Source organism: Chiloscyllium plagiosum, chromosome 46 (assembly GCF_004010195.1).
Source record: "Chiloscyllium plagiosum isolate BGI_BamShark_2017 chromosome 46, ASM401019v2, whole genome shotgun sequence".
NCBI lineage: Eukaryota > Metazoa > Chordata > Chondrichthyes > Orectolobiformes > Hemiscylliidae > Chiloscyllium > Chiloscyllium plagiosum.
In genome coordinates this window covers 6,487,942-6,501,173 of record NC_057755.1, presented here as the reverse complement: position 1 = coordinate 6,501,173, position 13,232 = coordinate 6,487,942, and the positions used below count along the sequence as shown (strand labels likewise).

Below are 13,232 nucleotides of genomic sequence, written 5' to 3'. Positions count from 1 at the left end.
ATTAAGTGTATAAGTCCTGCTAAGATTTGCTTTCCCAAAATGCAGCACCTCGCATTTATCTAAATTGAACTTCATCTGCCACTTCTCAGCCCATTGGCCCATCTGGTCAAGATCCCATTGTAATCCGAGGTAACCTCCTTCGCTGTCCACTGCACCTCCAATTTTGGTGTCATCCGCAAACTTATGAACTGTACCTCTTATGCTCCCATCCAAATCATTTGTCTAAATGATGAAAAGTAATGGGCCCAGCACCGATCCTTGTGGTACTCCACTGGTCACAGGCCTCCAGTCTGCAAAACAACCCTCCACCACCACCCTCTGTCTTCTACCTTTGAGCCAGTTCTGTATCCAAGTGGCTAGTTCTCCCTGTATTCCATGAGATCTAACTTTGCTAATCAGTGTCCCATGGGGAACCTTGTTGAAAGCCTTACTGAAGTCCATATAGATAACATCCACCGCTCTGCCCTGATCCATCCTCTGTTACTTGTTCAAAAACCTCAGTCATGTTCATGGGACATGATTTCCCTTGCACAAAGCCATGTTGACTGTCCCTAATCAGTCCTTGCCTTTCCAAATACATGTCCCTCAGGATTCCCTCCAACAACTTGCCCACTCCGATGTCAAGCTCACCGGTCTATAGTTCCCTGGCTTGTCTTTACCCACCTTTCTTAAATAGTGATATCACGTTAGCCAACCTCCAGTTGTCCATCTGTGACTATCAACGATACCAGTATCTTAGCAAGGGGCTTAGCAATCCCTTTCCTAGCTTCCCACAGTGTTCTAGGGTACACCTGATCAGGTCCTGGGGATTTATCCACCTTTATGCATTTCAAGGCATTCAACGCTTCTTCCTCTGTAATATGGACATTTTTCAAGATGTTATTATCATCTATTTCCCTACATTCTATATTAGATTACTTAGATTAGATTACTTAGTGTGGAAACAGGCCCTTGGGCCCGACAAGTCCACATGGCCCGGCCGAAGCGTAACCCACCCAATACCCTTACATTTTCCCCTTACCTAACACTACGGGCAATTTAGCATGGCCAATTCACCTGACCTGCACATCTTTGGACTGTGGGAGGAAACCGGAGCACCCAGAGGAAACCCACGCAGACACGGGGAGAACGTGCAAACTCCACACAGTCAGTCGCCTGAGGCGGGAAATGAACTTCCATGGAACTATATCTTCCATATCCTTTTCCACAGTAAACACTGATGCGAAATATTCATTTAGTATCTCCCCCATCTCCTGCGGTTCCACACACAGGCCGCCTTGCTGATCTTTGAGGGGCCCTATTTTCTCCCTAGTTACCCTTTTTTTAGATTAGATTACATTACAGTGTGGAAACAGGCCCTTCGGCCCAACAAGTCCACACTGACCCGCCGAAGCGAAGCCCACCCATACCCCTATATTTACCCCTTACCTAACACTACGGGCAATTTAGCATGGCCAATTCACCTGACCCTGCACATCTTTTGGACTGTGGGAGGAAACCGGAGCACCCGGAGGAAACCCACGCAGACACGGGGAGAACGTGCAAACTCCACACAGTCAGTCGCCTGAGGCGGGAATTGAACCCGGGTCTCAGGCGCTGTGAGGCAGCAGTGCTAACCACTGTGCCACCGTGCCGCCCACTTTTGTCTTCTATGTATTTCTAAAACCCCTCTGGATTCTCCTTAACCCTATTTGTCAAAGCTATCTCATGTTCCCTTTTTGTCCTCCTGATTTCCCTCTTAAGTATATACTCCTACTGCCTTTATACTCTTCTAAGGATTCATTTGATCTATCTTGTCTATACCTGACATATGCTTCCTTTGTTTTCTTATCAAAACCCTCAATTTCTTTAGTCATCCAGTATTCCCTATTCCTACCAGCCTCTCCTTTCACCCTAACAGGAATATACTTTCTCTGAACTCTCGTTATCTCATTTCTGAAGGCTTCGTATTTTCCAGCCGTCCCTTTACCTGCGAACATCTTCCCCCAGTTAGCTTTTTAAAGTTCTTGCCTAATACCATCAAAATTAGCCACCTTCCAATTTAGAGCTTCAACTTGCAGATCTCGTCTATCTTTTTTCATCACTATTTTAAAACTCGTAGAATTATGGTCGCTGGCCCCGAAGTGCTCCCCCATTGACACCTCAGTAACCTGCCCTGCCTTATTTCCCAAGAGTAGGCCAGGTTTTGCACCTTCTCTCGTACTGAATCAGAAAAGTTTCTTGTGCACAATTGAAATTCATCTCCATCTAAACCCTTAACACTATGGCAATCCTAGTCTATGTTTGGAAAGTTAAAATCCCCGACCATAACCGCCCTATTATTCTTACAGATAACTGAAACTTCCTTACAAATTTGTTTCTCCATTTCCCGCTGACTATTAGGTGGTCTATAATATAATCCCAATAAGGTGACAGTCCCTTTGTTATTTCTCGGTTCCACCCAAATAACTTCCCTCGATGTATTTCCGGGAATATCCTTCCTAATTACAGCTGTAATGCTATCCCTTATCAAAACGCCACTCCCCTCATCTCTTGCCTCTCTTTCTATCCTTCCTGTCGTATCTGTATCCTGGAACATTAAGCTGTCAGTCCTGTCCATCCCTGAGCCATGTTTCTGCAATTGCTATGATATCCCAGTCCCATGTCCTTACCGTGCCCTGAGTTCATCTGCCTTCTCTGTTAGGCCCCTTGCATTGAAATAAATGTAGTTTAATTTATCAGTCCTACCTTGTTCTCTGCTTTGTTCCTACCTACCCTGACTGCTTGACTCGCTTATTTTCTCAACTGTACCAGTCTCAGATTGATCTTTTCCTGCATTGTCTCCCTGGGTCCCACCCCCCCCCCCCCCCTCACCAGTTTAAATCCTCCCAAGCGGCTCTAGCAAATCTCCCTGCCAGTATGTTAGTCCTCTTCCAATTCAGGTGTAATTCATCCTTTTTGTACCAATCTCTTCTATCCCAGAAGAGATCCCAATGATCCGGAAATGTGAATCCTTCTCTCATACACACCACCTCAGCCTTGCATTCATCTGCTCTATCCTCCTATTCCTACCGTCACTAGCTCGTGGCACCGAGAGTAATCCAGATACTACCCTCAAGGACCTTTTTAAATTCCTGCCGAACTTTCTATATTCTCCGTTCAGAATCTCGCCCTTTTCCCTTCCTGTGTCATTGGTTCCATTGTGTATAATGACCTCCTGCTCGGCCCTCTCCCACTTTGAGAACCCTCTGAACCCTCTCTGAGACATCCTTGATTCCGGTACCAGGGAGACAGCACACCACTCTGACTTTTCCCTGCTGGCCACAGAAGCGTCTGTCTGTGTCTCTGACTTAAGAGTGCCCTGACACAATCGGTCGTTTGGAACCTGACGTACCCCAAGTTACATTCAAGACTGTCTTGACATCTGGATCTTAGCTGTTGGTGCTCCGTTCCCCTGAGAATCCATCACCCCCGACCTTTTCCAAAACAGTGCACTTGTTTGAAATGGGGATAGCCACAGAAGACTCCTGCACTACCTGCCTACCTCTCTTACCTTTCCTGGAATTCGCCCATCTATGTGACCGTATCTTTGGCTTTTCTCCCTTCCTGTTTGTTTCCATTGGGAGGGTGGGCAAAGCAAGCAGTTGTGCACTCGATTTGCAGTTCAGAAGGTGAAAGGTTGATTTTGTTTTTTTGTCCTTGGAATAGGGCAAACACCCATTGCCTTTGGAACAAAACTAACATCTGGGTTTCAGGTTTTGCTGAAGCTTTATTTGAAGCTGTGTGTTGCAGATAGTTGCTCTCAAGAATGAGCGATTAGTTTTAGCACGACCTGCCGGTATGGGGGTCCAGTTTCCAAGTTCCAAACCAGAACTGTGTGGCTCAAGTCCTGAAGGAGTTGTTTGAAGCTGAGAACGTCTAATCCTGATTCCTGAAGACTCGAAGCAGATTCTGAAGCCTGGGGGTTGAAGTCATCATTGAATTGACCCCTATTGTTGTGATAGAGGATGTAAATCTGGGTTGTGTTTATAATATAAAGTTGTGCTTTTGGGATTAATCGTATTGTATTTAAGAATCTTTCAGAATCTTTAAACTTGTAGGCAGCTTAGTTTATTCCCTGAACTTCAGAACAATACACTTTTCTTGTCAAAGCCAGTTCCGCAGTATTTCACTGAACGATCGCCTCGTTCAAGTGAAAAGGAGTAAAAAAAAAAATAGGATTGACCAAGCCAGATTTCAGTTCAGGGTCTGACGAGCCCAGCGATAACACCAGCTGGAATTGTAACAGCTCTTTGTAAGACTCTGGTCAAAAGAGGCAGGTTTTACAATGTGACTAGCAGGAGGGGTCAGTCAGCTCATGGTTCATGCTTTGGTGCACAATGGTGCCAACTGCCTGGGAGCACAGAGATTCAGAACCGTCCACTGCCCCTTGTCTGTGGACTGGTGCCCCTCAAACTATAGAAGCACACCTCTGCCCAACAGCGCGTGAGGTGCTCCGTTCCGTCGTGAATTCTGGCGGATTGCAGCGCGGAGGGAAACGCGAGATGGCGCCGCCAGTCCCGGGGCGTGCAGGCATGTGACGCGATGTGATCGCCCTAATGAGAGTGTGTCTCCTTTCTCACCCATGGGGGCTGCAGGTCACCGGTGTCGTATCGGACAGTATGGGGAAAGCTCACTTCATTCTGTCCGGGACGTGGGACGAGAAGATGGAATACTCGCGGGTCCTGCACAGCAGCAAAGGCGAGAACAGTGCGGAAGGGAGGCAGAAGACGGTGTACGAGACCCTGCGGGGGAAGGAGCTCTGGAGAAGGCACAAAGCGCTGTGAGTGGCCGCTGGTGGGGGATTTACGTAAACCTGGTCACTGCGCCGATTGTCCAGGGGGCTGCGGAGGGAGATTCCCCAGCACCTTCCCCTGGGATGGAGCAAGACTGGATAAGCTCAGGGTTCTTTGGAGCAGGGGCGGTTGAGGTGGGACCTGCGTGAGGTGTAAGATGATGAGGAACATGGACAGGGCGGTTAGAAAGCAGTTAAAGGGTTAATAAAGTGGACACTTTTTTTAAAGGCAAGTAAAAATAGTTTTACTTCGTTGTTAGAAGAGTTGAGGAAGCTTTATTCTGTATTTTACCCCAAGCTGTCCCTGTCCTGGAACAGTGTAGAGAGAGTTTTACAAAGTATTTAACAGTGTGCTGTTCCTGCCCTGGGAATGTTTGGAGTGGGTTTTACTCTGTAACTGATCCCATGCTGCCCCTGCCCAGGGAATTGTTGATGGGGAACAGTGTAGAAGAAGCTTTACTCTGTACGTAACCCAGAGCTATCCCTGTCCTGGGAGTGTTTCATGGGGACAGTGTCGAGGGAGCTTTACAAAGTATTTAACGGGACAGTGTTGATGGAGCTCTGCTTTCAGTTTAAAAGAGCCAAGAAGTATTTCCTTTGAGTTTATAACAGGAGAGGGAGCTTTACGTTCAGCCTACTTCCAATTTCAGACTAATTTAAGAGTAAAGGGTGCTTTACTTTCAATTTAGAAGCATAGAGGAGGCAGTACGGTCAAACCCATCCGAAGTGGAAGATAGGGACGTTACTGCAATGTGTTGATTTGTCTCCCTGCAGAGAGTACTGGAGCAGAAACTCTGCTTCGGGGCTGCTTGTGGGGAAGGGTCCGCTGAGCATCCATGTGGAGTGAGAGCTGGCAGGGAGAAGGGCTAGCCGCTGTGAGGCAAGAGTTTGAACAAATTCCCCCTGTCATTCTCTCTCTCTCTCCCCCTCCTTCTCTCTCTCTGTGTCTCACCAGGGAACGCGCGGAATCCATGTACTACTTCTCGGAGCTGGCCCTGTCCCTGAACGAACTGGAGGATGGGGTGGCCCCCACTGACAGTCGCTTGCGGCCGGACCAGAGGATGATGGAGAACGGCCGCTGGGATGAGGCCAACATGGAGAAGCAGCGGCTGGAGGAGAAACAGCGGGCCGTGCGACGCAAACGAGAGTCCGACGTCAGCAAGCTGACAGACGGTGAGGGCTGTCGGAGAGAGGGAGGGACCAGGCCCCGGGGGCTGTCGGGGAGAGAGAGGGACCGGGCCCCGTGTCTGTCGGGGAGAGAGAGGGACCGGGCCCCGGGGGTAGTCGGGGAGAGAGAGGGACCAGGCCCCGGGGTCTGTCGGGGAGAAAGGGCGACCGGACCCCGGGGTCTGTCAGGGAGAGAGGGCGACCGGCCCCCGAGGGGATGTCGGGGATAGATGGGGACCGGCCCCCGGGGGCTGTCGGGGAGAGAGGGGGACCGGCCCCCGGGGGCTGTCGGGGAGAGAGGGGGACAGGCCCCCGGAGGTAGTCTGGGAGAGAGAGGGACCAGGCCCCGGAGGTAGTCTGGGAGAGAGAGGGACCAGGCCCCGTGTCTGTCGGGGATAGAGAGGGACCAGGCCCCGTGTCTGTCGGGGATAGAGAGGGACCAGCCCCCGTGTCTGTCGGGGATAGAGAGGGACCAGGCCCCGTGTCTGTCGGGGATAGAGAGGGACCGGGCCCCGTGTCTGTCGGGGATAGAGAGGGACCGGGCCCCGGGGGTAGTCTGGTAGAGAGAGGGACCGGGCCCCGGAGGTAGTCTGGGATAGAGAGGGACCAGGCCCCGTGTCTGTCGGGGAGAGAGAGGGACAGGGCCCCGGGTCTGTCAGGGAGAGAGAGGGACTGGGCCCCGGGGGTAGTCGGGCTGAACCCGGGGCTGACAGACGATGAGGTCTGTCTGGGAGGGAGGATGTGTCCTTGGGGCAGAATTGCTGCCAGGTTGTTGTCAAGAAGGGTTGAGGGAGGGGTGGGGGGGAGGGAGCATGGAGCGGCGGAAGGTAGTGGATCCTCTGTGTTGGGCAGGCGAGGGTAAGGTGTCTCAGATTGGAGGATGCAGTATGAGGCGCTGTGTTCCCTCCGTGTCTATGACTGTCCCTGCCTTGCGAGTCATCGGAACGTTGTAGAAGAGACTGGGATCCCTCCTGGAGCTGTGTTTGGTCTGGGTGGTCACGTGGGTGAAAATGGGAAGTACGTGTTGGAAAACATCCCCCGTCTCCCAGTAGAATTACAGCTGAGCCGACAATCGCATCTGTGTTCTTGCCCTTTTCCCGTAACCCTCGGTTCGCTGACTGATCAGGAATCCATCTCAGCCTTAAATATAAATGAGGGCTGTGCCCCCACAGCTCCCTGTGGCAAGGAGTTTGACCAAATGGTTGAAGAGGAAAAGGGCAGGAAGTGGGTATTTTTAGTTCAAGAGAAATGAACTGAATTCCAGCTGAGACACGGAAAACTAAAGCAGTTGTATCAAAAAGACGACAGACGAACCTGAGAGTATCCCAGAACGATACTATCGTCAAGAGGGCATCTTGGTAAGGAAATGGGGACCATCATACATTCAGATGGATGAGAAAGGGGCAGAAGTTGATCAAGTTCTATTCCTGGTCAGTTACAGATAGGTGCTGTGGATAGTACATGAATTCCTAATCAGTGGTTGGGAGTAAGGGAAGCTGAAGGAACATGCACAAATGTTTTATCGACAGTCAGTGCAGGATTAGGCCATTCAGCCCTTCGAGCCAGCACCACCATTCATTATGATCATGGCTGATCATCCACGATCAGTATCCTGTTTCTGCCTTATCCCCATAACCCTCGATTCCACTACCTTTAAGAGCTCTATTCATCTCTTTCTTGAAAGTATCCAGAGACTTGGCCTCCACTGCCTTCGGGGGCAGAGCATTCCATATATCCACCACTCTCTGGGTGAAGAGGTTTCTCCTCAACTCTGTTCTAAATGGCCTCCCCCTTATATTTAAACTGTGTCCTCTGGTTCTGGACTCACCCATCAGCGGAAACATGCTTCCTGCCTCCAGAGTATCCAATCCTATAATAATCTTGTGCGTCTCAATCAGATCCCCTCTCATCCTTCCAAACTCAAGTGTATACAAGCCCAGTCGCTCCACTCTTAGAACATATGATAGTCTCGCCATTCCGGGAATTGAACTTGTGAACCTACGCTGCACTCCCTCAATGGCCAGAATGTCCTTCCTCAAATTTGGAGACCAAAACTGCATACACTACTTCAGGTGCCATCTCACCAGGGCCCTGTACAGCTGCAGAAGGACCTCTTTGCTCCTTTACTCAATTCCTCTTGTTATGAAGACCAGCATGCCATTAGCTTTCTTCACTGCCTGCTGTACCTGCATGCTTGCTTTCATTGACTGATGTACAAGAACACAAAGATCTCGTTATACTTCCCCTTTACCTACCTTGACTCCATTTAGGCTTCCTGATCTTGCCACCAAAGTGGATAATCACACATTTATCCACATTAAACTGCGTCTGCCTTGCATCTGTCCACTCACCTAGCCTGTCCAAGTCACAACATCCTCACATTTCACCCTGCCACCCAACTTTGTGTCATCAGGTGTAGATGAAGGTATTACTTTTAATATCTTCATCTGTATCATTAATGTATATTGTAAACAGCTGCGGTCCCAGCACTGAACCCACTGGTCACCACCTGCCATTCTGAAAGGGACCTGTTTATCACTACTCTTTGCTTCCTGTCAGCCAGCTAATTTTCAATCCAAGTTAGTACTTTGCCCCCAATACCATGTACCCGAATTTTTCTCACTAATCTCCTATCAAAGGCTTTCTGAAAGTCCAGGTACACTACATCCACTGGCTTTGCCTTGTCCATTCTCTTCGTTCACTACATCCACTGGCTTTGCCTTGTCCATTCTCTTCGTTATATCCTCAAAACAATTCCAGAAGATTAGTCAAGCACGATTTCCCTTCGTAAATCCATGCTGACTCTGACCTGTCCTGTTATTGCTATCCAAATGAGTCGTAATTTCACCTTTTAAAATTGACTCCAGCATCTTTCCCACCACGGATGTCAGGCTAACCGGTCAATAATTCCCTGTTTTCTCTGTTCCTCCTTTCTTGAAAAGTGGGATGTCATTAGCCACTCTCCAATCCGCAGGAACTGATCCTGAATCTGTAGAACGTTGGAAAATAATTACCAATGTGTCCGCGATTTCCAGAGCCACCACCTCAAGTACCCTGAGATGCACACCATCAGGTCCCGGGGACGTGTCTGCTTTCAGACCTAACAGTCTATCCAACACCACTTCCTGCCGAATATACATTCCTCCCTTCAGTTTGTCCATTACCCGAGGTCCTTCAGCCACTGTTACATCTGGGAGATTGCTTGTGTCTTCCCCAGTGAAAACAAATCTGAAGTACCTATTCAACTCTTCTGCAATTTCCTTGTTCCCCATAATAAATTCACCCGTTTCTGTCTTCAAAAGCCCAATTTTTGTCTTAACCTTTTCTTTCTTTTCACATACATAAAACACTTTCACTATCCTCCCTTTATATTTTTGGCCAGTTTGCCTTCATACCTCATTTTTTTCTGAGTATTGCCTTTTTTGTTATCCTCTGTTCCTCTTTAATTTCCCAGTCCTCCGGCTTCCTGCTCATCTTTGTTTCTTCTCTTTTATCTTTACACAGTCCTTAACTTCCCTCGCCAGCCACGGCCGCCCCTGCATCCCCTTAGGATCTTTCTTCCTCTTTGGAATGAACTGATCCTACACCTTCTGCATTATATCCAGAAATACCTGCCATTGTCGTTCCACTGCCATCCCTGCTAAGGTAATGAGCCACTGAACTTTGGCCAGCTCCTCCCTCATAGCTCCATAGTTCCCTTTCAATGACACTTCCGATTGTCCCTTCTCCCTCTCAAATTGCAGCTTAGAACTTATTATGGCACTACTTCCTAATGGCTCCTTTACTTCGAGGTCCCTGATCATATCCGGTTCGTTGCACAACACTACCTCCAGAATTGCCTTCACCATGGTAGGCTTCAGTACAAGCTATTCTCAGAATCCATCTCTGAGGCACTCCACAAACTCCCTTTCTTGGGGTCCACCGCCATCCTGATTCCCCCAGTCTACCTGCATGTTGAAATCCCCATAACAACTGTCGTAATACCTTTGCGACAGACCAATTTCAACTCCTTATTCAACTTGCACCCTATATCCAGCCTACTGTTTGGGGGCCTGTAGATCACTCCCATTCGGGTCTTTCTACCCTGAGAGTTTCTCAGCCATATCCACACTGACTCTACATCTCCTGATTCTATGCCCCCCTCTCAAGGGACTGAGTATCATTCCTCACCAACAGGGCTACCCCACCCCTTCTGTCATTTCGATTGCACGGACAGCCTTGAATATTCATTTCCCAGGCCCAGTCCACTTGAAGCCACGTCTCAGTTATCCCCACAACCTCATACCTTCCAATTTCCAACTGAGCCTCAAGCTCATCCACCTTATTTCTTATGCTTCCTGCATTCATATGATATTTTTAATTTGTTACTTCTCTCACCTTTCCAATCAATCTCTATGCCGCTTGACCATACTGTGATCCCTTCTTGAGTTTTCTGCTCCGTTGAATTTGTTGTCTTTCTTAACTTCTCTCATTCTCACTTTCCCTTTAACTTCCTTCTTGAATTTCCAGTTTGTCCCTTCCCCCCCCCACTATTTAGTTTAAACGCAGCTGTGTTTCAGTAGCAAACCTGCTGGTCCCCCACCCATTAAGGTCCCCCGTCCCTCTTGTATAATTTATCCTTATTGCAAAACGCACCTCAGTGATCCAAGAATTTAATTCCTTGCTTCCTGCACCAGTTCCTCAGCTGCACACTCAAGTCTATTATGCCCCTGATCCTGCCCCCTCCAGCCAGAGGAACTGGGAGCAAACCGGAGATAACCACCCTGGAAGTCTTGCTTTTTAGCTGCCTTCCGAATTCTGTGAAGTCCCGCTGTAGAAAGTCCCTCCTCTACTTCCCGGCGTCATTTGTGCCGACCACCACCTCTGGCTCTTCACCTTCGTCCTTGAGGATTCCCTGTACTCTGCCGGTGACATCCTGGATCTGGCACCAGGAAAGCAACACACCATCCTCAAATCCCGCCTGTAGCCACAGAAACCCATTTCAGTCCTTCTCACTATGGAGCCCCCTATTACCACGGCTCTGCATGATGCCTGATTCGTCGGCTCTGCCTCCACGCCAATTTTCGATTGGCAGACCTGTCTGCCTCTCGGACTGACAGTGTCGTCTGTCTTGACGGTTTCCAAGAGAGTCAACCTGTTCACAAAGAGGTACTTCCCCCGGGGTCTCATGTACTCAAATCACCTCTTCCTTCGTCATTGTCATCTACCTTCTCTCTTCTGGCATGCTCGGTGTAATGACCTCGCTTGAAGGTCTTGTTCAGAAAATTCTCGTTCTCTCGGATGAGCCTGAGTTCATCTCGTTCTTTCTTGAGTGCTGCAACATGCTCCTTCAGAAGCTGATTGTGTACACACTTTCCACAGCTATAGGAGTCAGAGACACCATCAGTGTCCCTGACCTCGCACATCATGCACGCAGCACACTGAATCACTAGTTTTCACTGGTCTGGACTGCGTAAGGATGTGGCTGAATGTTGCCAGACATGCCAGGTAACGGAAACCTCAGGCAGTGATAAAACCAGCATCTTTAACACCTACTCCCGCATTTGAGGAATCTTTTACAAGGGTCACAGACATAGAGTCCGACAGCAAGGAGATGGGCCCTTGTGCCCTAACTGGTCCATGCCAACCAGAATGTCCATCCACGCCAATCCCGTTTCCCTGCACTTGGCCCATATCCTTCTGCACCTTTCCTATTCATGTGTTTGCCTACTGAGGGGCCTGACCTAAACAGACAGTGAGGATCCATGTTTGTTGACCTTTCATGCACGGGTCTAATAGTTTTTCATAGACCATTCTGTTGCGCAGTATCTCAGCTAAAAGGATCTGGAAGAGTTGGTTTTATTTTTGACTAGATACAGACGAGCCAGTGCGAGAATTGAATAGAGGATGGGAGTTTACGTAGAAATTATTTGGGGGGGTGGGTGGAGGGGAAGTTGTGGATAGCTTGGGAATGAAAGGATTGAAGCATCTGGCTGCAAGACTGACCTCCCTGTTTGACATTTGCAGGACAAACGCATTCTGCAGAATCCTCCTACCGCCCACTCTGGTTTGAGAAACGTGAGGACCCTTACACCAAAGAGCTGGTGCATGTCTACAAAGGGGGCTACTGGGAGGCGAAAGAGAAACAAGACTGGCACCTCTGCCCGGATATCTTCTGAAGCCCAGTGCCTGCTTCTGCCCAGTGCTGGGGGGAGTGTGTGTGTGTGTCTGTGCGCGCGCGCGTGTGTGTGTAAAAGAGAGAGAGAGAGAGAGAGAGTGGGCACCTAGCCTTGACCACCCCCCGCCCCCCCGGACTCTAACTGAGAGATCACTTCTGTCCATGGCGGGTCCTGACGTGGGAGATCCAGCGGGAAGATCCTGGAGACTGAAGGGGAGGGAGATGGTGACGGTGCAGGGAAAGGGTTACTCGTCCTTCGCCGCCCACCTCATGACCCCCTCAGCCTTTACCCACCCACTGAACCCCCTCCTCTCACGTCGCCTTTGTCTCTGGCGGGTGGGGGTGAAGATGTTCAGTCAACCCCTCCTCCCCTGCTCCATGCCCCCACCTCCCTTCCACGCGTTGTACGTAAAACAAAGGACAGAAGGGGAAAAAGCACCTGGTCCATTGTGCAAAGCCAGACTACAATCTGTCAACATTTCATTGCAGACACTTCTGTTCCCCCACTCAGCACCTCTTGGGCCTGGTCAGTGCTGGCAGGGAGTGGACAGCCTGGACATCAGGGGGTGGGGAGGCTGGGAAAAATAGAAAGGGGGCTGGTGGAGCGTGTGCTGCCTCTCCCAGGGGAGAGCCAGGGCAGGAGAGCTGGTGGGGGTGGGAATGGTGGGGGGAAGCAGGCACCTGGAGTCATCTGTCTGGAATTGGCTGTAATTTCCCTGGTACTACCTGCGTAGAGTTGGACTCTACCTGGGTTTTGGAGAGGGGTCGCAGAGTCTTTGGGATGAGGGACATGGGTGGGGAAGCTGACCACGAGGCAGTGTTTTGGTTTGGCTGGGGCAGTGGGGTATGCGGTGTGGAACTGGGGGCCATTTGTGTGGGTTTTCTCTTGTCCTCCGCCCTCTCTTCCTCCTCCGCCTCCTTTGTCTTCGTCTTCCTCCACCCACCGCACTCGAATGGACCCAGCTTCCCACGAACTATCCCTCAAACCCAGCGCCCCCAAGTTCACAGACCACCCCCCACCCACCCACCCCCACTGTCATTGGGAAAGTGAGACATGGAAGGTATGGTGGGGAGGGATCCATATCGCGTTGCGGG

General features: G+C 49.9%; 1 protein-coding gene across 1 annotated transcript in view; it reads left to right on the top strand.

Annotated features, from left to right (window-relative positions):
- The window catches only part of LOC122544070 (oxysterol-binding protein 1-like), a 68,770-nt gene extending 56,204 nt beyond the window's left edge, over window positions 1-12,566 (top strand). The window contains exons 12-14 of the mRNA XM_043683072.1: window positions 4,617-4,801; window positions 5,769-5,986; window positions 11,987-12,566. Coding sequence (XP_043539007.1) covers window positions 4,617-4,801; window positions 5,769-5,986; window positions 11,987-12,138 — 555 coding nt within the window. The 3' untranslated portion in view covers window positions 12,139-12,566. The remainder of the gene's footprint in view (window positions 1-4,616; window positions 4,802-5,768; window positions 5,987-11,986) is intronic.
- The last annotated feature ends 666 nt before the right edge of the window (window positions 12,567-13,232 follow it).